At 51.7% G+C, this 25073-nt stretch overlaps 1 protein-coding gene across 1 annotated transcript; it reads right to left on the bottom strand.

Moving 5' to 3' along the window:
* On the bottom strand, positions 1-23156 carry LOC134487695 (excitatory amino acid transporter 5-like). The gene is made up of 11 exons (XM_063289643.1): positions 22980-23156; positions 19420-19499; positions 8333-8545; positions 7082-7124; positions 5977-6199; positions 5041-5140; positions 3488-3721; positions 2437-2631; positions 1549-1683; positions 216-306; positions 1-123 (listed from the first exon to the last, which is right to left on the bottom strand). The coding sequence occupies exons 1-11, from the start codon at positions 23154-23156 to the stop codon at positions 1-3; spliced, it is 1614 nt and encodes a 537-aa protein (XP_063145713.1).
* Between the last annotated feature and the right edge of the window lie 1917 nt (positions 23157-25073).

The raw sequence follows: 25073 nt of genomic DNA, 5'->3' as shown, positions 1-25073 counted from the left end.
TTACACCTGGCAGATGCAGTGGCCACTTTGCCCAGGCAAGGCCTCCTCCGACCCTTGCGCCACGTGGTCCTGCGGATGGGGAAAGGCGGTCTCTGCCCAGACCAGCCTCTCGTCCTCGGGGTCCTTTGGGGTGGAAAGAAAGGGAGGAAGTGAATAAAATGCGCATCCTCCCTGGGCGCCCAACCACCTTCTGGTCCAACCCCTTCTTGGGCTACCTTTGGTGCAAAGTCCTTCCGAAAGACATGAGCTATGATCCCGGTGGCCAGGGCATCGCCCAGGACATTGGTCATGGTTCGTAGTCGGTCCCTAGGGGAGGGAAGCGCAGAGGATTGGTTAGGAGACCCTCTCTCCCAGGGGACCCAGGGGGCAGGGGAACGGATCCGAAGTGCCCCGTTCAGAAGGGCCCCTTGAAGGAGCATCTGGAGTTCCCACATCTACCCAGGCCTGTCCTCCAAGAGGCATCAAAGCTGGTTCCTGCCAGGCTGGGGATCACCTGAGCCCAGACCAGGAGGTCCGCAAGGGATGGTCAAAAAAGTCATGATGGCGCACAAACAACAGCCAGAGCTTCATTCACATGGTTGTGGCTGCCATCTCGGCCTTTTGATCATACCCTGCGGACACCCTTGGGCCAGACAGAAACAGCTCCTCGTCTGCTTCCAAATCTACCCAATTCCTGTAGTTCATCATTTAACAGGGGCTCCTGCAAAGCCACACAACACGCACGCACACACGCACACTGCCCAGCATTGCAGAGTTGGCCACTGGGTTCTTCAGGCTGATGCAGGAAAGTCAGGCAAGGTTCCCCATCCTTTTGGCCAGGAGACCCCCCAAGACCCCCTGGGAGGGGGGCAGGATGATGGAAGCAGCCGGTTTATTGAACCGTGCGCCGTGCGTTTCTGCCCGAGACCCTTCCTGGGGCAAACCCTGTCCAAAGAGCAGAGCTGCTTCAGTCAATCCAGATGGTCTGGGCAGTTGGGCTGAACCAGGGAGAGTGACAGAACAAGGCCATCTGGGGATGAATCCAGGCCCTTCGCACAGTGGAATTAAAATTGGGGGGGGGGCGCAAAACTTTGCCACATGTGCTGAAAATGATCTCAGAACGGAGGGGGAAGGAAGGAAGGACGGAAGGACGGACGGAAGGAAGGAAGGAAGGAAGGAAGGAAGGAAGGAAGGAAGGAAGGAAGGAAGGAAGGAAGGTCCTCCACCCAATGCTTGCTCCATGGGAGAAGAGTTTCCAGAGTTTGGCTTAGCTCTCTTTGTCCCATGGAGCTCTTCATCGTTTGCTTGCAGGACCCAACTAAGTGACAAATATTTGCTTTGGTGGGTGACGTCATCAGCGTGGGGTTGCTGCCTGTTTATACTGATGATGTTCCTAGTTGGGCCGTGAAACGTCCGCAAGCAAACAACCATGCTCAGAGAGCACCAAGAACAACCCAGCTCAACCCCAGGCTACGTATCTTCTTTCTCTGTCCCATTCCCACAGGCTGCAATCCGCGGGAACTTTCGGATACGTGCAGAAGCCCCAGGGCCAGAAGAGGGCGGACTTACAGGGCCCAGTCGATGGCAATGATCAGCGTGATGTCTTCCGTGGGGAGGCCGACAGAGGTGAGCACGATGACCATGGTGACGAGGCCCGACTGGGGAATCCCAGCGGCCCCGATGCTCGCTGCCGTGGCGGTGATGCTGTGCGGGAGGTAAAGAGGCAGAGGGCTGGGGTTGGGACCGGCAGCTACCCCAAGATGAGAGAGACCCTCAGCAGCCCCACTCAGCCCTTCCCTTAAAGCCGAGCCAAATAATGCTCAGCTGCAGGCTGCTGAGCACGCCAGAGCTGACCGATTCACGCAGAACATTAACCCAAAGACCAACCAAATATATTCTGGTGTGGCACTATGGTGACCTCTCGGCTCTTCCAGATAAACCTGCCAGCACTTCCAAATGGTGTCCATGGAGACTGGATTTACACACCACACTAACTCCTAAACTCGGGTCACAAAAGAACAATTGGAACCAGCGGTGTCTGCAGATGCAAACCATCAAGATGGTGGCGCTGCACGTAAAAACCAGGCGGGGCTCCAATTGCACAATCACGGCTCCAATCTTGACTTTTTGGAACACACCTTGCAGACACTTTTGATGCTTTGCAGCACTCAGGCAAGCCACAATTAGGCTTAACGTGATGGGTTAGTGGAACCACACAGCGAGACAATGGTTTGGTTCCCGCCACACTTTAACCCACAATCCCCTCGGTTTGCCACAGTGGGAACCTGGCCCCCCAGTCTTCTTGCTCTTCTTCACCCTTCCCTCTTAGGGACACTGGAAGACTTTGGTTGGGAGGCAGCCGCTACGGACTGCAGCAAAACATGGCATCATCGACTTGGCATCCGCACATTCAGAGGGCTGAGCCGCTGGCTGGGCAGAGGAGCAGACGATGCTTACCTGATGGTGATGAGCTGTCCCAAGTCGAGGTCGTACTCGTTCACCTGGGCAATGAAGATGGCGGCCACCGCCTCATAGAGCGCAGTCCCGTCCATGTTGATCGTTGCTCCGACCGGGAGGACAAAACGGGCGATCCGCTTGTCAATCCCGTTGTTCTCCAGAAGGCACCGCAGGGTGATGGGCAGCGTGGCTGAACTGGGAGAAAGAGGGTGCTTGCTAGAGGAAGCGCGTGTCCCGCAGCACGAAAGGCGGAAAGAGCCAGGGCTGCGGAACCGGCAGCGTCGTGAACACAACTCCTGTGCAGACAGACGGTGGCTCGGGAGGTGTCTGTGCGTGTCCACCCTCCGTTCTCAAGATTCAGGATTTGCTTGTGTGGTTGTTTAGGCAGCACGGGGGAAATAGTCCTTGCCCTGGTTTAACCTGCAGCTCTAGGATTCCCTAGTGGTCCCTCATCCAAGGTGCAACCAGAGCTGACCCTGCTTAGCTTTTGACAGCAACCAACCCATGGTAGCCCTGGCACTTCCTACGATGTGCAGATGCCTTTAAGCCACAGGAACAAAATGTAGGAAGGTCACTTGGTGTGAAGTAGAAAGCCAAAAGATTCCTCCCCCACCCCAGAGTTCCCCTGCAAGAGCTTCAAGGGGGGTGGAAGGACAAAGGCTGTGCAGGGAGCTCTGCTGGATGAGACCACCCAACTTCCTCCACCATCCTGATGCGCTAGTGAGATGCTCCCAGAAATGCTGCCCTTGGACAAGAACACAGCGAGACTCCCTTCATATTTGTCCTCAGGATCTGGCTTTCATGGGTAAACTGCCTCTAAACATGGGAGCTTCATCTGAAGTGAAAGCTACTGAAAGACCACAGGGGTGGGGGGGTCAAGTCAGGTCTCTCCATTTGCTGCCCTTGGAGATGCCAGGGCAGCCGTGGGTCCTTCAAGGGGGCAGCATCACACCTGCTGTGCCCTATGGGAAGCAGGGAGCACCAAAGGGCCCCGTGGAACCAGTGCAGCCCGCCTGGCCAGCTGGTTGGCTGCCCCTCTGGGGCTTCCTACCTGGATGAGGTCGCCAGGGCAATCAGCAGGGCTTGGAGGATCCCCCGGATGAAGGAGAAGGGGTTTTTCCGAGTAAAGAGCAGGAAGAGGAGGGGCAGGAAGCAAAGGCCATGGATGGCCAGCCCGATCACCACCGTCATGGCATAGAGGCCCAGTTTCTTGCCCGTCATAGTCGGGTTTTCCATCTCCAAGATCTTCCCGGCAATCAAGAAGACAATCCCAAAAGGAAAGTACCTGCGCAGGACACAGCGGAATTTGCGAAGGGTGTGTGAAGAGGGTTGTCCCCTCCGCCGCACAAGGGGAAGAGGGGGTGTGAGGACAGGCTGAACCCCTGGGGCCAGGGGAGCCAGAGGCGGAGGTGCTGGGCCAGGCCGGGGGGCAGGCTGGCACAGGAGGGAGAGGGTGGGCTGGCCAGGTCCAGGGCCCTAAGCACCTCCCCTGAGGCCCAGCCCACAGCAGCCAGGATGCCAAAGGCCCCTGATGGTCACCACATCTGCAGCCTCCTCTTCTTCACAGTGGTCCACCTGGGGTCCCCAGGGCAAGTCTGATGCTGCCTCTTGCATCCAGCCCTTTCTTGGGAGGATCCTGCAGATGACTTGCCCCCACCCTGGTATATTCATTCTGACTGTCCTGAGCTCCATGGGCTTCTTGGCCCCACCAGAAGTCCTGACTAATGGCCTTGAGGACCTCCTCCTCCTCCCGATCTTCTGGGAGTTAAGAAGATCCCTCTTGCTGCCCAGGAGGTTGCGCAGCTGGGCAAGGGAAGAGAAGCAACGTTTGCCCAAGAACAGCACAATAACTCCATGGGAACTCCACCAGGCAAAATAATGTATTTGGGCTAGGAAAGAGGGGCAGCCTTGATCATGATCCTCAGCTGGAGCAAAAGGGAAGGGCCTCCTCTTGCTACCTTTGGGTGGGAAACTCCTCCAGCACAAAAGCCCTGTCCACCCTCCCAGGTGAACCAGTTGGGAAACAGGGCAAGACAAGCGGATTCTACTTCATGGCAAGGCTGCATTGACAGAATCTCCCGCCCTCCCTGTTGACCGCCTGAGTGGTCAGGGCGGGTCCTTCCTCCGGCTGTTACTCTGCTGGGGGCTCCTTTCCCTCTTGTCTGGGCGTTCCCTAGGCGGCATCTCTCCCCCACCTTCCCAGGTCCTTCTCACATGCCATCACAAGCCCTGAGCGGACTCAGCATAGGAAAGGAAGGGCAGGAAAGCTGCAGCTTTTCCAAGGGCCAGCCGGAAACCTCCGACCTGCCTGGCTGGCAGGTCCCTTCCCTGCAGGTGCCCCAGTGCTACACTGGGACACCAGCTCTGGAAAGGATCGGGGCTGCGTAAGGAGTGGACGGCTTCCGCAAGCTGACCTCAGAGGCCCCAGTGAAAGGGGCTGGGGGCTGCCCTGGCCTTCCCCCCACTTTCAGTGCTGTGGCTGAGACCCCTAACACGACTAGAGGACCTGGGGAAGCTGGAAAGGCTGGCAGAGTGGGCACTTGAGCTGGCTGTCAGGTTGGACGGCGGGGGGCAACGCAGGTGGGCCCGGTGGCTCAGACTTACCATGTTGCCATGGCCACAATCTTCATCACAGCCTCGTTCAGGCACTGGCACACATTAACCAGGGGGGCCCCACGCTCACCCATCTTCCCCAGAAGGAGGCCTGCAAGGAGAAGCAGGGCCACGTCAGCCCAGTCCATCCTCGGGTGGGAGACCACTAGGGAGTCCCCAGCCACAGGCCCAGTGGAGCAGAGGAAAAACAGCCCAGAAAGTGATGGCAATTCCCTTCCACACCATTGCCACAAAAATTTCACAAAGTCAAGAGCTGAGCACCACTCAAGGCATCTTCCCCTCCATTATTAAGATGCCACAAGATAAAAGCTAGCAAAACAAGGCATAATTGTTGAGATGAGTTGAAAGAGACCTTCTGTCATGAGTACGGATGGTGAGCAGGAGGGGGCCCCTATCCAGGGGGAAAAATGTATGCGTAGTTTAGAGGCTTGGAACCTCCCTTCAAAGAACCCCAAGCAGACCCGCCTTGAGTTTTGGGGTATATCTGTCTGGGTTTCCCACGGCCTTCCAGTTTGGCAGGATTTCCTGTCCACTAGAGTAGTTCAATAAACACTAGAGACCAAGGTACCGTCTCAGCGTGGTTCTTTGCTCTAAGATAGGACTTCTTCCTTATGAATATCTGTATCAATGTTGCTGCCAATCTACCAGCCTCAAGAAGGGTTGGACTTCAGCACCCATAATCCCCACCAGCACAGCTTCTGGGCGATGACATCCAGACTTGGAGGAGACCGACGCCTCGTCTTACGTATTAACAAATGTGCGCCACTCTTGATTTCATGGACCCTTGGTGTGTTTCTCGTCGTTGATCTTAGACCCGACACTCACGGTGCTTCTTTCTGTTGGAAGAAAAGGGGCAACCCCCCCCCCCATTCCACCCTGGTGAGCCCAGAGGCGGGGGCTGCCCTCCCCCTAGCAATGGCCACGTACCAATCGTGGCTGAGAAGAGGACGATTCCCAAGACGTTCATTTCATTATTGCTTCCGGGCAGGGCCTGGTAGGTGATTTCCGGCGAGGGTGTAATCTCGAGGAGCACGGGGTGCTGGATCTCTGGGTTCCCGGGATCGGGCACCAAGTAAATGAAACTCAGAGACGTGCTTAACTTCTTCGGGATCCCGGGGGATTTCACCACCGGGACGAGGACAGTCCGATACTGGAAGCAAGGCAAAGGCATGCGAGAGCGCCAACGGTTGTGGCAGAGATTCTGTGCTGCCACCGCTGAAACTCTCCTTCTACATTTGCAGGCTTAGGAGCAAGAGAACCGGGGCCGCCTGTGACCCTCGCTTGGCTGAGCGCTGCAGAAGGGGCAGACTCATCTGGGGAGGCCCGCCTCTTCCCTTGTCCTCCACTCCACCCCACTCCAGGCTGCTCCAGAGTGGCTTCTATTTTTGCACAGCCCAAACTGATCAGGGGTGCTGATGAAGAGGACAGAGAGGGAGGAGGAGGGGAGTGTGGTGGTGGGCTCCCCTCATTGGATGTTGCCAGCCCTCCCCAGTGAACCAGACAGGAAACATGACGAGATGAGCTGATTGTACTTTATTGTAAGGCTGCATTAACAGAGGTCCTTCTTAAACTTCTTTCTCTGGCCGTTACTCTGTTGGGGGCTCTTTTCTCTTTTACCTGATCATTCTCTAAGTGGCATCTCCCCCCCACTTTCCAAGGCCACCCTCACATTCCATCACAGGTGCGTTCAAACAGAGGCACAGGTGGTGACCTGTCAGAGAGTGGTTGGATCCCTGCACTGAACAGGGAGGTGGGCTAGATGGCCTCGAGGACCCCTCCCAGTCTAGGACTGTGTGTGTGATTTGCTTCTCCTTGTGTGTCTTACTCTCACCCTTGAGGGAAGTTCCAGCATGCCCAAGGTGGCTATTCAAATTCAGGGCTGGGGCGGCCTGGGTTTCTGAACAGCAGCAGCGGCAGCAGTAGCCCCCTCCCCCAAATCTAAGTGGGTGGCAGCTGAGACCCCGGGGTGAAGAGGGCCAGCCTGGGTCGGCCTTCCCAGGGCTCTGGGGTGCATTCAGGGACAGGGACTCACCTGCTGGAAGGAAGCTTCCACGAGGTTGGAAGGAAACATATTCCTGCAGAAGGCAAAAGGAAAAGGAATTGAGTAAGGAGCATTTTTTCAAAGGTTAGTCTGGACAGAATGCGTCCTGCCTTTGTGTTAAACAAAGCACCGACAGAAGAGAATCTCTCCAGCTCAGGGTTCAGCTGCGGAGTCCTGGTGCTCTCTGAGCCTGGCTGTTTTCTTGCCGACGTTTCATTGCCAGGCTAGGCAGCATCTTCAGTGCGAGGAGGGAGGGGGCCTTGCTCTCGGTTTATACACCGAGGCTTGCCCTGCTTGTGTTGGGGGGATGTTGTTCTCTCCTTGGGAGTTCCTTGATTGGGCTGTTGTTTGCTGCCTGATTCAATTCAAAACAAGCAGAATCAAGCAGAAAACGATACCCTAAGGAACTACCAAGGAGACAAACTATCAAGCAGAAAACAATGCCCCAATCAGGGACCCACCAAGGAGAAGCCCCCCCCCCACAACATGGCAGGGCAAGCTGCTGTGTATAAACAGGGAGCAAACCCCACCCTCCCCAACACTGATGATGTTCCCGAGTCGGGTAATGAGACGTCTGCAAGCCAACAACCCAACTCAGAGAGCAGCAGGGACTCCACTATTAAACAAAGGCCCCCGAAGGCCCCCCCAACTGACAATCCCCCTGGAGAAGATCCCATTTACCCCCCACCCAGCCCTAAGGCAGCCATGGGGGACACAACCCAGCATCTCCATGGTCTTCCAAGAAATTGCACGCATAATTCCTCACATCTTTAAAGCCAGAGGACTACGCCTGTCAAAGTCCCGGACCTCCACCCTCCACCCTTTTCTTCTGCTCACCGTCTTCACGTCTGATCCTTCTTCTCACCACCCAACAAGGAGAAATTATTATTTTTTAAATTATTGTAGGAGCAGGCATATAGATAACACCTAGTAAACCTGAGCCACCCCATAATGGAGGGCATGCTCTCTTCTGCCACCTCTCTCCAGAGTTTGGCCTCCCAAGTCCGGCTGCCTCTTCACCCGGTTAGCAATTGCGGTTGAGAGCAGCGGATAAATCCTTCCTGCAGTCAGCCAGGTTCCCACTGAGCCAAACTGCAGCCTCACCAGGTCGTTGCCCCTTCCTGGTGATGCCCCTTGGACGCTCTCAGGTAATCCCTGCATAAAGCTCGTGCTTAAGAACAGCTTCCCCGAATCGCTGCCAAGGCTGCCTGGGGAAGGGGAAGGGCGGCCGCGTCTGGCTACCTGATCAGGTCCAGCAGAGCGTCAGCAGAGCTGAGCACCACTTTGCCCACGGAGTGCTCTTCCTTCTGGGCAGCAGCGCCCGGGTGGATGCTGATCACCAGGATGATTCCGGTGGTGACGGCCATGAAGGTGGTCCAGAGATAGTAGGTGATGGTGAGAAGGCCCATCTTCCCGCAGACTTTGGAGTCCATGGTGGCCAAACCGGACATCAAGCTGCAAGAGGCAGAGAGAGAAGGGGGGGGGAAGGATGGCAGAGCCAGTCCCTCTTGCCTGCACGGAGATGGGCCTGTCATGAGCAAGGCCAGCAGGGCACATGCCTGCCTTTGTCAGGAGTCTCATAAAACCAGGAGGACTGCACTCCCCCCATCCAGGCTGTGACAAAGGTCATCAGTCAGAGTGACTGTGCAGCTTCAGCCCCACACCCACACTCAAAACCAGACTGAAAGGGATCTGCTTCTGTAATGGTACGTGTGAAAGACCTTGGGAGACGGGCGAAGAGACACTTCCAAGAGACCAGTCAGATAAGAGAGGGCCCAGCCCACATAATGGGTGGAGAAAGCTCAGAAGGGACCCTCCTAGCTTCTCAGGAGATTTGTACTTTCCGACTTGCAAGATTCTGTCAATGTAGCCTCACAATAAAGTAGAATTAGCTCATCTGGTCCTGTTTCCTGTCTGGTCCGCCTGGGAAGGCTGACGGCTTCTATAGGAAGTCAGGAAGATGACCTTGGGGGAAAGATGCAGGAACTGTTACCCAGGCAAAAGGGGCTGAAACATTCTTTAAGCCCCAAGAAGCAAGACAATATTCAGAAGTGGCTCAGGCAGACACCTTCCTGATTCACTGAGCTTGAGCTATAAGAAGGGAGGGGGGAAGTATCACACGATTGTTATAGCCAATCTCAATTAAACTCATTACAGCCTTCCCGAAGAGTGGATTTCCTGGTCTGCTCTACTCAGTGGGACTGACAGCTTCATCCAGGGCCTTTGCAGCTGCAGTCCCCTCACCTTCTCCAAGACCTCCCACTCCCCAGCTCCGGGCAGAACAACACAGCAGAGCCAGACCAAGAGATGGCCTCTTGTCAGCTTTCCCAGGCAGACCAGATAGGAATCACAACCAGATGAGCTAATTCTACTTTATTGTAAAGCTACATTAACAGAATCTTGCAAGTCTGAAAGTAAATTCTCCCGTCATCTCCTTTACAGCCCGAGAACTTAGGGAGGGTCCCTTCTGAGCTTCCTTCTCTGTCCATTATGCACCTGTGGGCTAGGCCCTCTCTTATCTGACCGTTCCCTAGACAGCATCTCTCCTCACCCAACCCATCTCCCAAGGCCTTTCTCACAGCCCTTTACCTCTCTTCAAGGTGTCCCTGAAGGCCAGAGGTACGACCCCCACTGGCATTCACTGCCTCTCTGATCCAAATGGGTTAGGGTTAGGGTTAGCCCTAACCCGGAGGACAGGCTTGTTAATATGTTTTCTACTACAGATTAAGGTTACTATGGTAACTAATCATTTTGGGCGGGTGAAGAGGTTGAATTTAATTGTCCCCTTTTCACGTGTTAATGATTGCATTGCCTAAGGGAAGAACTTGCCGGGACTTGTTTTAGTTTCAGTTTCCCTTCTGTGTAGGCTTGCAGAGAAAATGCAGCTGAGAGAAATCTCTCCTCTCAGCAAACAGCCTTTAAATATGTTTGTTTTCTGTAAATAAAATTATTTTTATAGAAATGCCTGGTGTGTGACTTTTCTGATCTCTCCTGGGCCAAATGCTTTCTAGCACTCTGCCAACAGGTTATGGGCCCAGTAAGCAGCCCAGTAAACCCAGTAAGCCCACTAAAACCCAGAGAGAATAGAGAGATCAGCTCCACACCTCATGCACAATTTAAAGGCAAGTAGCAAAGACCTGTGGAGATTTTCTTTGGAGCCGCCTGGAGATTTTCCAGCAACTGCTGGTCTACAGGACAAAGAAGCCAGCTGAGGTGACTTGCAAAAGAAGGAGGAAGCCATGGCTACCTCCCAGTCCTCAGCAATGCCTCTGGAGCGCCTATCAGAGACCAACTACTTGAATTGGGCCCTGAAGATGGAGATGTATCTTCGCAGAGAGAATCTTTGGCTGCCAATTGGTGAGCAACCCCCCCAAAATCCCAGTGTTGAATGGCTTAGACAGGATGAGCGGGCTAGATTATCCTGAGGACAATCAGCTAGTCCACGTGCGAGGTATGCAGTCTGCAAAGCAACTTTGGGACACTTTGAGAGACTTGTATGTAAAGGCAACATCAGGGAGTAAAGTTACCCTGACAAAAAAGCTGTACAAAGCCTACCTTGCAGAAGGAGATAGCCTTCCTGAGCACCTGCATTATCTTCAGCAGCTGTTTGTTGAGTTGCAGGAGAGAGGAATGGAATTTACACCTCTCACAAAAATCATATATCCTCCTGTCCTCACTGAATGAAACGTGGAACACTGATTTGTACCCTGGAGGCTATGCCTGAAGCAGACCTCACCCCATCGTATGTTACACAGCGCTTACTCGCTGAATGGGAGAAGAGAGAGGAAAGATCCTCCCCATCTCTTCTGGAAAGCTGCAGTACCAGAAAACAAGGGAAAAGAAGGGAAAGGAAGCTGAGGCCACAGCGCTAGCCAGCCAGCGATGCTTCACTTGTGGTTCAGCTGGACATTTGCAAAGAGACTGCCTTGAGACCCAAGAGTAGAAAGACAGAGAAGAAGAACACAAGGGCAACACAGAAGAAGGCTCTTCAGACAACCCAAATTGCACAGGTTGCTGAGAAGGGTCATTCTGATGTATGGGTGTTAGATTCTGGGGCCAGTTGTCATTTATGTAATTGTACAAGCTTTTGTGTCACTGTCTAAAACTGAAAGACAAAGTGTATCTTTGGCTGATGGGTCTGTGACCAAAATTATGGGACAAGGTGACTTGTACTTATCCTGCTTGGGAGAAACTGTGAAAGGTGTGTTGTATGTGCCAAATTTACAATCAAACCTTTTATCTGTGGCACAATTGGCTGCAACAGGGTATATCATAACATTTAAGAAAAATGGTTGTGAGATACGTAAAAATGGAAAATTTGTGTGCTACTGGTATGTTAAAAGACTCCTTGTACATTGTGCAAAATGCAAGGAAGCCAAGCTGCAAGGCTGCAGTTGGCAACATGCCATATCATGACCAATGTGTACACCTGATGCACAGGAGATTTGGTCATGCTAATTTCAAGTATATAGCAGAAATGCCACAGCTGTGTGCTGACCTAAAGATAAAACCCTGTGATAAATACTTAGACTGTGTAGTTTGCAAATGCAAAACACTAAAAGCTCCTGTGAGTAAGCACAGTGACAGAGTTACAACTAGACCTTTGGAAATTGTACACTCTGACATTATTGGTCCTTTTGCTCCAAGTCTTGGACAAGCAAGGTATGCAATGACCATCATTGATGATTTCTCAAGATACACATTTATCTACATCTTAAAACACAAAGATGAGGCATTTGAGAAATTCAAAGGTTTTGTGACATGGGCAAATAGAAAATCCCTAGGCCTGTATCTGCACTCCAATGTGACAGAGGAGGAGAATACCTTTCTCACAAATTCAAAAGGTTCTTAGTGGAAAAGGGGATAGAACAAATTCTTTCTAACCCTTACACCCCTCAGCAAAATGGTGTTGCTGAAAGAAAGGGCAGAACCTTGCAAAATGCCATGGAATGCATGCTGAAAGATTCACATTTATCTTTTGAGTATTGGGGAGAGGCCATATCTACTGCCTGTTATGTACAAAACAGATTGTATAACTCTGTGATTCAGGACACTCTATTCCATTTGTTTTATGGTGTGAAACTAAAGGTAAACCATCTTAGAGTGTTTGGTAGCACTGCTTGGGTTTATATTCCAAAACAACAGAGAAGGAAAGGAGGCCCCACAACAAAGAAAGCCATCTTTGTTGGCTATGAACAAAGCCAGAGGAGCTACAGGTTCATAATGGGAGAGAAATTAATAATTAGCAAAAGCGCTTCTTTTGCTGAACAAAACTGGGGGAGATTAAACTCTAGCTCTCCAGTTGATCTGACCACCACAAGAGAACAGCAAGGACTTGCTGATGGTGATCTTTTGCCTGATGAGGACATTAAACCAGAAAAGCAAACTGAAGATCTGTCTGATGAGACAGATGCTTCTCAGGAAAGTGATAGGAGTCAAAATTTAAGCCCTGTATTACCTCGCAGATCTCAGAGGAGTAATAAAGGCGTTCCTCCATCACGTTTTCAGGCTGAAACAGTAAAGGCTTTTCACATATTCACACAACCTGAGTCTTTAGAACAAGTGAATGCTTTACCACCTGAGATTGCACAAAATTGGCATTCTGCCATGCAACAGGAGTTAGCATCTTTGAAAGAAAATAAAACATGGAAACTGGTAAATCTACTTCCCAATGAACGCTGTCTAGGTTGTAGGTGGGTTTTCAAACTGAAAAGGGATGCTGATGGCAAAATCCAAAAATAGAAAGCAAGGTTGGTTGCAAAAGGGTTCACTCAAAGGAAAGATTTAGACTTTGACAAGACTTTTGCACCAGTTACTAAAGGTGAATCAATTAGATTACTGTTAAAAGTTGCTGCACTGAAAGGAATGTCAGTTAACCACTATGACATTCAAACTGCATTTCTCTATGGTGATTTAGACCACAAATTATACATGCAGCAACCCCCTGGCTATGAAAAAGGGGAGAATCTAGTCTGTGAACTGCAGAAGTCAATCTATGGGTTAAAACAAGCTGCTAGATCCTGGAACCAAAAAGTAGATGAAAAACTGCAGAGTTTTGGTTTTGAAAAAGGAAAAGCAGATCCCTGTGTATATATGAAGAAGGACAAACAAGGCTGTATGTATCTGTGCATTTATGTTGATGATTTGCTGCTGTTCACATCAACAGAAAAACAAAGGCTTGATTTTGAAGCCTGCATGAAAAGCCATTTCACATTAAAAAGCCTTGGAACTGTAACAAATTACCTAGGTTTAGAAATGCACAGGGAGAAGGATGGTAGCTTTCTGTTAAACCAACGTAGTAAAATTCAAAACCTCCTAGAGGATTTTAATATGCAAGACTGTAAACCAGTCTCTACTCTGATGATAACAGATTTTCAGAAAGATATAGGAGAAACTCAATTAACTGAGGCAGAGAAATATAGATCTGCAATTGGAAGTTTACTGTACATTGCAAATCATTCTCGCCCAGATATCTCAAATTCTGTGGCCATTTTAAGTAGACAGGTAGAGAAGACTACATCTACTGGAAAAGCAGCATTGAAGAGGTTAATGAGGTATTTGCAGGGAACAAAGAATTATTGTCTGAAGCTAAATGCCTGTGGAACAGAGAAATTGCAGGCTTTTGCCGATTCTGACTGGGGAGCAGATGTCAGTGACAGAAAATCCACTTCTGGGATTTTAATTCAATTTGCTGGGTCTAGCTTAGGCTGCTTGAGCAAAGGATCATTACCTTGTCGTGGTGCTGGAGCTTGAGCACCTCAATGACGCCATGAGCTAAACCGTGAAGGGCCACCCAAGACCGGAAGGTCATGACAGAGTGGTCAGACTAAATGCGATCCCTGGGGAAGGTAATGGCAACCCACCCCAGTATTCTTGCTGTGAAAACTAAATGGATCAGTACAACCAGAGATATGTCGGTATCCCATCGGAAGATGAGACCCCCAGGTCGGAAGATGGTCAAAATGCTACTGGGGAGGAACAGAGGATGAGTTCAAGTAGCCCCAGACGTGATGATGCAGCTAGCTCAAAGCCGAAAGGACGGCTAGCGGCCGACGGTGCTGGTGGTGAACGGCGAAGCCGATGTTCTAAGGATCAACACACCATTGGAACCTGTAATGTAAGATCTATGAGCCAGGGCAAATTGGATGTGGTTATTGGTGAGATGTCCAGATTAAAGATAGACATTTTGGGCGTCAGTGAACTGAAATGGACTGAAATGGGCCACTTCACATCAAATGACCACCAGATCTACTACTGTGGACAAGAGGACCACAGAAGAAATGGAGTAGCCTTCATAATTAATAGTAAAGTGGCTAAAGCAGTGCTTGGATACAATCCAAAAAACAATAGAATGATCTCAATTCGAATTCAGGGCAAGCCATCTAACATCACAGTGATCCAAATATACGCCCCAACCACAGATGCTGAAGAAGCTGAAGTAGAGCAGTTCTATGAGGATCTGCAGCACCTACTGGACGACACGCCTAAAAGAGATGTTATTTTCATCACAGGAGACTGGAATGCTAAGGTGGGCAGTCAAATGACACCTCGAATTACAGGTAAGTATGGCCTGGGAGAACAAAACGAAGCAGGACATAGGCTGATAGAATTTTGCCAAGCAATTCACTCTGCGTAACAAACACTCTCTTCCAACAACCTAAGAGATGGCTTTATACATGGACTTCACCAGATGGACAACACCGAAATCAGATTGACTACATCCTTTGCAGCCAAAGGTGGCGGACATCTATACAGTCGGTAAAAACAAGACCCGGAGCTGACTGTAGTTCCGATCACGAACTTCTTCTTGCACAATTTAGGATCAGACTAAAGAGATTAGGGAAGACCCACAGATCAGCTAGATATGAGCTCACTAATATTCCTAAGGAATATGCAGTGGAGGTGAAGAATAGATTTAAGGGACTGGAATTAGTAGATAGGGTCCCGGAAGAACTCTGGACAGAAGTTGGCAGCATTGTTCAGGAGGCGGCAACAAAATACATCCCAAAGAAAGAGAAAACCAAGAAGGCAAAATGGCTGTCTGCTGAGACACTAGAAGTAGCCCAAGAAAGAAGGAAAGCAAAAGGCAACAGTGATAGGGGGAGATATGCCCAATTAAAGGCAAAATTCCAGAGGTTAGCCAGAGAGAGATAAGGAATTATTTTTAAACAAGCAATGGGCGGAAGTGGAAGAAGACAATAGAATAGGAAGGACAAGAGACCTCTTCCAGAAAATTAGAAACATCGGAGGTAAATTCCAGGCCAAAATGGATATGATCAAAAACAAAGATGGCAAGGACCTAACAGAAGAAGAAGAGATCAAGAAAAGGTGGCAAGAATATACAGAAGACCTGTATAGGAAGGATAACAGTATCGGGGATAGCTTTGACGGTGTGGTCAGTGAGCTAGAGCCAGACATCCTGAAGAGTGAGGTTGAGTGGGCCTTAAGAAGCATTGCTAATAACAAGGCAGCAGGAGACGACGGCATCCCAGCTGAACTGTTCAAAATCTTGCAAGATGATGCTGTCAAGATAATGCATGCTATATGCCAGCAAATTTGGAAAACACAAGAATGGCCATCAGGTTGGAAAAAATCAACTTATATCCCCATACCAAAAAAGGGAAACACTAAAGAATGTTCAAACTATCGAACAGTGGCACTCATTTCACATGCCAGTAATGTAATGCTCAAGATCCTGCAAGGTAGACTTCAGCAATTCATGGAGCGAGAATTGCCAGATGTACAAGCTGCGTTTAGAAAAGGCAGAGGAACTAGGGACCAAATTGCCAATATCCGCTGGATCATGGAAAAAGCCAGGGAGTTTCAGAAAAACATCTATTTCTGTTTTCTTGACTATTCTCAAGCCTTTGACTGTGTGGACCATAACAAATTGTGGCAAGTTCTTAGCGGTATGGGGATACCAAGTCATCTTGTATGCCTCCTGAAGAATCTGTATAATGACCAAGTAGCAACAGTAAGAACAGACCATGGAACAACGGACTGGTTTAAGATTGGGAAAGGAGTATGGCAGGGCTGTATACTCTCACCCTACCTATTCAACTTGTATGCAGAACACATCATGTGACATGCTGGGCTTGAGGAATCCAAGGCTAGAGTTAAAATCACTGGAAGAAACATTAACAATCTCAGATATGCAGATGATACCACTTTGATGGCTGAAAGCGAAGAGGAACTGAGGAGCCTTATGATGAAGGTGAAAGAAGAAAGTGCAAAAGCTGGCTTGCAGCTAAATCTCAAAAAAACCAAGATTATGGCAACCAGCTTGATTGATAACTGGCAAATAGAGGGAGAAAATGTAGAAGCAGTGAAAGACTTTGTATTTCTAGGTGCGAAGATTACTGCAGATGCTGACTGCAGCCAGGAAATCAGAAGACGTTTAATCCTTGGGAGAAGAGCAATGACCAATCTCAATAAAATAGTTAAGAGCAGAGACATCACACTGACAACAAAGGTCCGCATTGTTAAAGCAATGGTGTTCCCCGTAGTAACATATGGCTGCGAGAGCTGGACCATAAGGAAGGCTGAGCGAAGGAAGATCGATGCTTTTGAACTGTGGTGTTGGAGGAAAATTCTGAGAGTGCCTTGGACTGCAAGAAGATCAAACCAGTCCACCCTCCAGGAAATCAAGCCAGACTGCTCACTTGAGGGAATGATATTCAAGGCAAAACTGAAATACTTTGACCACATAATGAGAAGACAGGACACCCTGGAGAAGGTGCTGATGCTGGGGAGAGTGGAAGGCAAAAGGAAGAGGGGCCGACCAAAGGCAAGATGGATGGATGATATTCTAGAGGGGACGGACTCGTCCCTGGGGGAGCTGGGGGTGGTGACGACCGACAGGAAGCTCTGGCGTGGGCTGGTCCATGAAGTCACGAAGAGTTGGAAGCGACTAAATGAATAAACAACAACAAAAGCTTAGGCTGGCATTCTAGAAAGAAACACTTGTTGCTCTTTCCACTACAGAAGCAGAGTTTTATTCTCTAACACAAACCTGTAATGAGGTTATATGGTTTAAACATTTGTTAAAAGACATAGGCATGGAAGTGAACCAGCCTATAACTGTTTATGAGGATACTCAAGCTTGCATTGCTATGGCAAAATCTGAAGCCTGCAAAAATAGGACAAAACATATCGATATTAGATATCAATATATCAAAGATATGATAAGCAAAGGAGAAATAATGTTGAAATATTGTGAATCAAAAGACATGATTGCTGATATTTTAACCAAACCTCTTGCTGTACCAAGACACAAAGAGTTAACAAAGCAAATTGGTTTGCATCTTATTCTGTAGTATAAAAAGGGGAGTGTTAATATGTTTTCTACTACAGATTAAGGTTACTATGGTAACTAATCATTTTGGCGGGGTGAAGAGGTTGAATTTAATTGTCCCCTTTTCACGTGTTAATGGTTGCATTGCCTAAGGGAAGAACTTGCCGGGACTTGTTTTAGTTTCAGTTTCCCTTCTGTGTAGGCTTGCAGAGAAAATGCAGCTGAGAGAAATCTCTCCTCTCAGCAAACAGCCTTTAAATATGTTTGTTTTCTGTAAATAAAATTATGTTTATAGAAATGCCTGGTGTGTGACTTTTCTGATCTCTCCTGGGCCAAAGGCTTTCTAGCACTCTGCCAACAAGGCTCGCAACAGCCATGAGCCCTGGAGACAGGCTGCCTCCAAGCTGGGGGCCGCCCCCCTCTATGTGCTAAGTGCATGGGAGCAGCAGCAGGAGAGGAAGGCTCAGCGTGTCTGCAGGGCATGGTCAAAAAAGGGAAGATGGCAGCTGCAATGGTGGAATCCAAGCTCTGCCTGCTGCCCCCATCTTGACCTTTTGACCATGCCCTGCAGACACCTTGGGGAGGGCTGCCTCAATCTCCTCCTAAAATTTCCTCCTCTGCATCACCATGTTTGGGGGAACGCTGGCCAGAGGCCCGGGGCTGAACCAGCCGGGCTGTTCCCGGGTTCTCCAGGTTCTTGTTGGGGCCCGACCGATGTTTCTGGGAGCCTTGAGGGACGGGCAGGCTGATGTCTCCACTCCCACAACCCCTTCCTCATTCCCTTTGAAGGACGGTCTCTCAATTTGGACACTCACTTCTAACAGGGGGCAAGACAACTGGTTCCGGGTGGCTCCCCCTGGGCAGGCAAAGCCCAGGCTCCCTGCATCTGCCTGAGAGAAAAGCACTCCCCTTTGGAGCTTGGATCGGTGAGATGTGGTTCTGGTCATCTCAGGCGATCAGCCTTCGTCAGCAGGATCTAATCCCCAGCCGTGAGGCTGATCTTGTTAGGAGCAAAGGGGCAGGGAGGCTAATTAAAGGCAGCAGAGAGACGCTAAGCGGTGGGGTGTCGGGGGGGAATAGAAACTCCCTTGTCCAGAGGCCTCGCGCACGTAACCACAGGCGGGCAGGTGGCAGAGGGGGCAGACCTCGGCTGACCTCAAGAAGCCGCACAGGGTCAACCTGAGGGATACTTAGAAGGGAGACCACCAGGAAAAGCGCTCCCTTCTGCCGGGAGAGTGCAACTTTGCAGCCAGTCTCCGTCAAGAGGAGATAGATTGCAGAGCCTAGAGGCAAGTGCGGGAGGGACAGGCTGGATCCAAATTGCCTGGATTTTGGATCTATTTGGCATGCTTCAGTCAGTTTCAAAAGGTTGGGCATCACATGATATGACGGGGGGGCAGGAGTCTCTGCATGTTTCTTCACTCGCATGGTTTTTATCTTGGGGCGGGGAACAGTGGGGAATAACAATAAGGCTGCATTAGCGCAGTGTTTCTCAACCGTGGCAACTTGAAGACGTGTGGACTTCAACTCCCAGAATTCCCCAGCCAGCAAAGCAAAGCTTGAAGTCCACGCATCTTCAAGTTGCCACAGTTGAGAAAAAGTGCACTGGAGTAAGGCTACCAACTCCAGGATCTTAAGCTGGGGCCACTAACTGCCCACCCTCCAGGAGACCAGGGGCAGAATGGTCAGCTTATGCCAGGGACATTGCCCCCAAGGGGCTTGGGGGTGCCCGGGCTCTGGTGTCCTCCAGATGCCCTATTAGGATTAGTTACTTTAAAGAAGAGTAAAGTTAGTTAGTTTACTCTCCAGTCTTTCTCTACACAGGCAAGATCAGGCAAGCCCTCGTACCAAATAAAACCACCTGTGTCAGAAGAACATCACGGCCCCTGCGATTCAAAAGTTTGCTTCCCCAGGGGCTCGCTCATTAATTCTTCCGTGGAAAGCAGCAATTACCCCTCTCCCGCTGGCACGGCCCCCCCAGGGGCGCGGATCCGCCTTCCCGCCACCTGCCCTGCCCCAGGGACGCAGCACTCACCTGGAGGTGATCAGCGGTAAGATTAGCATCTTCAGCATCCTCATCAGCAGCTCCCCGGGGAAGGAGAAATATTGCTTCTCCTGCAGGGGGAAAGTAAACAGGCCAGGCTACCAGGGAGAATCCACAGGGGGCTTCCGCGCAGAAATGCAGCTGGGGCCCAAAACTTCTTCCTCAACAACTCCAGAGAGGGGGGAATCTATTCTCAAGCACATTTCCAGGTACCCACCCAGGGATGGCTGCTGTGTCGTCACAGCCCCCGACTCTCCTGAGCAGGAGAACTGTCCCAGGCCAAGCCCACCATCAAGGGCCCACCACGAGAATTTCCTCCCTGCCGTTTAAGGAGCAAATGGGAAGAAAAGTTTTAAGCACGCACATCTGTTAGCAACAGTCATGGAGGATGTCATTTCCTGGGTACATGCCAACCTTATTCCATGGTGTTCCCCCCCCCCCCCTTTGGCATTGCTGGTAAAAAGACAGGAGGATTTTTTCTCTGGCCCAGACCCTGAGCTCACCAGCCTCTTGTTTTTCTGAAGGAGCTGGACATGGCTGGAAATGTGATTCTCAGACAGGGATTTCTCCCTCTCTGGGAGGTGGGCAGCTCTTGTGCCCATGGGGTGGGCAGGGGTGCCAGGGGTGGACAGCTTTTGTACCCATGGGGGCTACTCCAAATGCTGGGGCAAGTCTTTGGGTGATGTGTGTGAGCACCCCTCCATTGCACAGACCCCTACCCACCCACTAGCTATGTGCACACACCGTGCCGGAATGTACCCATGTCACGGAGTTCACAAACTGCAGTCCACTGAACCACAAACTAACAAGTGGCCGGGTTCACACGGGACACTAAATCAATCAAGGAATCCAGCAGTTTTGTCCATGAAAAGTGAGGCTCAGACCTCTGAGGGCTGCAGCCAGGCCTTCCAGGGCTGCGTACGGGAGTGGGCAGTGGGTTGTTCCCTGCTGGAGGAAATCTGTCCCAGTTTTGCCGTCCTTTGACCGGGGTTTCCCACAGCCTGGTCTCCAAGGGAAGCCGGCTTAAGCGCATTATCTGAGGCAGGGAGGTGCATTTTTCAGCTTTAATGTTGTGTTCGCCCACATGCTCGTCCTGCTGTTTTCTCCATATCCCAGTCATTTTGCTGAAGGTGACCTCCCTTCTGACTCTCTGTCTCCAAGACTGACACGGACCCTCTTCAGCCAGTTTGTCCCAATTCTATCTGTTTCACAGGCGTTTGAAGTCCCACCGCTTTTCAGCATGTGCCGTGCATGAGATACACAGCCATGGCTGCCATCTTGACTCTTTTGCCCCCTCCCTGCAGATGCTCCTGGCCCAAGCCATGGGCGAGGGGGGAGAGGGAGGCCCCGCACAGCTGACCCGCCACCCACTGCATCCAAACTGACTTCTTGCAGTAACATCCACCTCGGCATTTTATTATTTCACAATATTAGCCTGGGGTGCGGAATCTCCCCAAAGCATTTCAGAAAGTAATTTTTTAAAAAACGGCAACGGTAAGTATTTGAGAGATAGGCTCGTCAAACCATTTTACAAGGTAAACTGGTCCATATGCAAACTCACTAAAAACAGCAGCGTAACACTTTGGGCGGGGGTGGGCCTTGTTATTTGGGCCCCCTCTCTAAAAGCTGCCTGGAAGATCCAAGCCTTTGGGCTCCTTGTCACGTGGCCCCTAACCGTGGCGTCAGCCGGCCTGGGCAGCTGTTCTTAAACGCTGTCCCCTTTGCATGATGCCCTCCATTCCGCCTCAGGCCAGGCAGGAGTCCTGTTTGGCTGATCCAGTTCTGAAACCTATTTCCCCTCTTCTGACCCAATTTTAGCACTTTCCTGACTATGGAACGGATGGTGCAGGCGTGGCAGGAGTCGTCCAGCTCCTCCTGGCCACTGGGGGTGCTGCAGGGATGCCCCCCACCCTCCTCCCGCCCCGCCCAGACACTGGGCACAGCCCTCCCCGGCTGCTTGGGCTCGGCTGCGCCCCGAGAGATGGGACGGACCTCCTTCCACGGAGGCCCCCTTAATGCCCGACCGGCGCTTCACAGCGGGGTCCCCAGGCCCCCGCGGGCTCCCGACAGTGGCAGGTAAGCGCTTGCGTGGAAGCGAGGCCAGCCGGGGAGAGCCCTCCGCTCGTCCTGCCCAGCACGGAGTCCAGTTAAAGGGGGAAAGAGCTGAGCCACGCCAGCCGCCTGTCCCTGGCTCTGCCCCCAAGGAGTGCAAGGCGTCTTCTCCTCCGCTTCCAGCGAGAGCTTTTGTGGGGCTTTCCTTCTGATCATCTGTATTACTGGGGGCATTTTTACTGGGTGCTGCTGGCTACAGCCGTTCACTGCCAGCATTGACCTTTGCAATCGTAGCCAAGGATGGAGCTGGCTATCGATCGCTCCCTCCATCTCACCCCAACCCTGTCCCTTCGCCATGCCTGCCACTAGCCAGATGGGCTGTTTTTGGAGACAGGTTTCACGCTCTTCTGAAAGAGCACTAGAGCTGTGTCAGAGACAGCCTAGCAGGCCACAGGGACAGAGCCTAGCCGTACGAACCTGGGCAGGTGACTAAACCTGCTGTTCAAAGCACCCGCCCTACCGTGCATTAAGAGCGATTGGTGCTCGTTTTTTACCCCAGCAAATGATGCTCAGAGGACCAATTGCTTTCAGGAATTCGTCCAGAATTAAAACTGTAAGGATAGCCCCACTTGCTGGCCTCATTACTGAGGCAGGATAAGGCTTGACCGTCCAGACATCAAAACTGTCGCCATTTCAAGGACTGACAGGTTCTTCTTCAGGTGGTCCTCTGGCTATGCTCTTTATGGCTGTTTAAAATACAGCCAGGGAGGGACGGGGCCAGTGGCCCATCCTGGGATAGGGCCCCCACCAGGGATGGAGAGTCACTGCAGAACAGGCACTTTCCACTCTCCTCTTGCCCTCCAGCTTAGCCCAGACACGCCCTGGCAAATTCATTTTTCTGCCATGTTCCCACAATGCACTTTCATCTTGCCCCAGCCCCGGAGCGAGGCTGACTGGTGCCTTTTCCCCCTTGTTGGAGACCATCTGAGGACAGCTTTGCAGAGGGAAGCTGTGAGGCTTGGCACCTGCTGCCTGGAAATGGAGGGGGGCTGCAGGCACTGGGGACGGAGGCAGGAGAGGGACGGGTGATGGGGCAGGGGGTCTCATGCGGCAGTTTTCTCCCAACCCAGAGATGGGTGGTGGTGGTGGTGGCGCTTCTGCTCAGCAAAGGCCCGTCGTCTAAAGGGGGGAACATTTGGCTGTTACTTGAGGATCTATTCCATTTACATAATTCAGAATAAAACCAACTAGCGTGAAGGCCCAGAAGGTCAAAACGTCAGCTGTTTGTGAGCGTAGGAAAATGCCAAAGGCTAAAACAGCCTTAAACAAACCCAGCCCTTGGTAGATGGACACCCGACAGGGGAATGCTTCCCTCCCCCAGTCATGACGCCAGTAAGAATCTCTGCTCCTTCGCGCCTGCCCAGCTCTTGCCAGGGAGAATGGGCAACTGCCCACCTCCGTCCCACAGGAGGCCGACCCCCTTGCAGGCTGCCACCTACCAGATGGGAGAGTTCCAGCATCCGCAGCAGGAATCCCGCGAGGCATCCGGTCACCACAGAGAGCACGGACAGGGTCAGCAGGCCATTCCTGCTCCAGAAGGCCTGCGCCCTCTTCCTGGCGCCCCCCAGGCGGGTGGAGAGCGAGCTCAGCAGGGCTCTTCTCGGCTCTTCCCACATGGCGCCTCCCAGAATCTCACGGAGGGCCCTGGGGCAAGGTCCGGTCCCAGGAGCCCTCGGGACATCCCCGGGGCACCTTCAGCTGGAGGGTGGGGAGAGAGGGAAGGGCCCTCTGGCCGTAATCCCTGCCGCAGGAAACAGCCAACAGGTCAGCAGTTCCCTTTGAGCCTAACGGAAAGTGACCCGCATCGCATGACGTCTAATCCGAGTCTAACTTTGGAAGCCGTGAGATGGGAGGGCAGCCGAGGTCTGAAGGGCAACCCGGCCTCCTCAGGGCACTTCAAAGACGTCGCGGATTAACTAGGCCAGCCACCTAACAGGAGTGACCCCAGCTGCCAGGGGCAGCAGCAGGCGCACTCAGAGGAGCCAGGCTGGCTCTGAAAATGGCTCCAGGTTGCCGGGGTTGCTGGCAAACTTTCCTTCCCGTCGTGCCCCGAAAGGGCCCTGCTCAGGACCATTGTCTCTTGAGCCAAGGGCTTGGCTCTTTCACTCCATTAATTCTGCGGGGATGGAAGGAACCTGCTTGCAGGATGCCCAGTGGTCGTTCCATTTTTATGACTGATTCCCACTCTGGGGCTGATGCTGCCTTGCTGAAATGGAGCAGCAGGAGGATGCACCAGTCAGGAAAGGGAGCCAAAGTTGGCAGGAGCCAAGCCGAGGACATGGATCTCGCGTGTGACTGCAGAGTGTGCAGGTCTGGTGAAGGGCTCAGCACCACCCTTGAGCGCCCCGTTAACATGGGAAAGGCACGTACAAAGGGGACTCTCAACAGCATAACGCGGCATTGCAGCCCACCCGATCCATCCCTGCTTGGAGCTCCCACTGATGTCAGGGAGATGCCAGGCTGGTTTTCCTCTGGCAGGAAACTGGGCCTGCTGCTGCCAGGTTTTTTAGCAGGTAGAACAAAGTGGCTTTCCTTATGGCCAGCATTCTCCAGTTCCACTGCTTATATGGCATTATTGCCAGGACCCAAAGGCAAGGCTCAGAAGGCGGGTAGACGTGTGGGGGCTGTGACATTCTTTGCATTCGGCCAGGGAGAGGCACTTTGGAGCAGAAACGCTGCGCCTGCTGGGCATTTGCAAAACAGCCACAGCCTTGCCTGGGTGAGACAGCTGCCAAGGGAAGATTCTGCTGGGTTTATTAATTGAATTTATATGGCTGCCCATCTCCAGTACATGAGTGTGGGCAGCTAACAATACTTAAAACAAGACAAAAGCACTACAGGAAAATTATAACATATATAGCAGCTGAGAAAAACCAACAGTTAACCAACAGTAAACATAACCTTGATAGGACTTTTTGTCTTTTTATTTGTTTTTATATTTATTTATAAATCTATTCACCGCCCATCTCCCCCTCATGGGGGATTCTGCACGGTTTACAATAAAAGGCAGTTAGGGCATTGTTTCTCAGTTTCTGCAACCTTAAGCAGTGCAGATGTCAACTCCCTGGCTGGGGAATTCTGGGAGTTTAAGTCTGCACAGCTTAACGTTGCAGAAATTGAGAAACATGAAAACTGCCCTATTTGGTTAGTTCATGCTTCAGCGCACTGTGTCAGCCCAGAACCTGGGTTAACTCAGCAACCCAAACGTGTTGCGTGAGCATAACCATGCCGGGCAGTGGCTAGGATGAACCCTTCTGGGCTCGTCTTCTTCCGAGATGCTTGTTTTGCTCAGCGGCTGCAAAGCTGCCGCGCCGTCCGCGTTTCCTCAGAATCATCCCGCTGCCAAGCCGCTGAACCCGCGGCGCCGCGTTCGCACGACGCCCGGGGCCACGTGTCGCCCGGCGCCCGCGCGCGCCAGCCCTCCCCCGCTGCCGCCCCGCCTCCCTCCTGCAGAGCCGAGCAGCGCAGGAGCACGTCGGAGGGCGGGGCGTGGCTTGCAAGCGATGGCGTCGCGGCGCAGGCGCGCTAACAGC

Source organism: Candoia aspera, chromosome 1, assembly GCF_035149785.1.
Source record: "Candoia aspera isolate rCanAsp1 chromosome 1, rCanAsp1.hap2, whole genome shotgun sequence".
Lineage (NCBI taxonomy): Eukaryota > Metazoa > Chordata > Lepidosauria > Squamata > Boidae > Candoia > Candoia aspera.
Note: the sequence above shows the minus strand (reverse complement) of the source record. Positions and strands in the feature narration are given on the sequence as shown.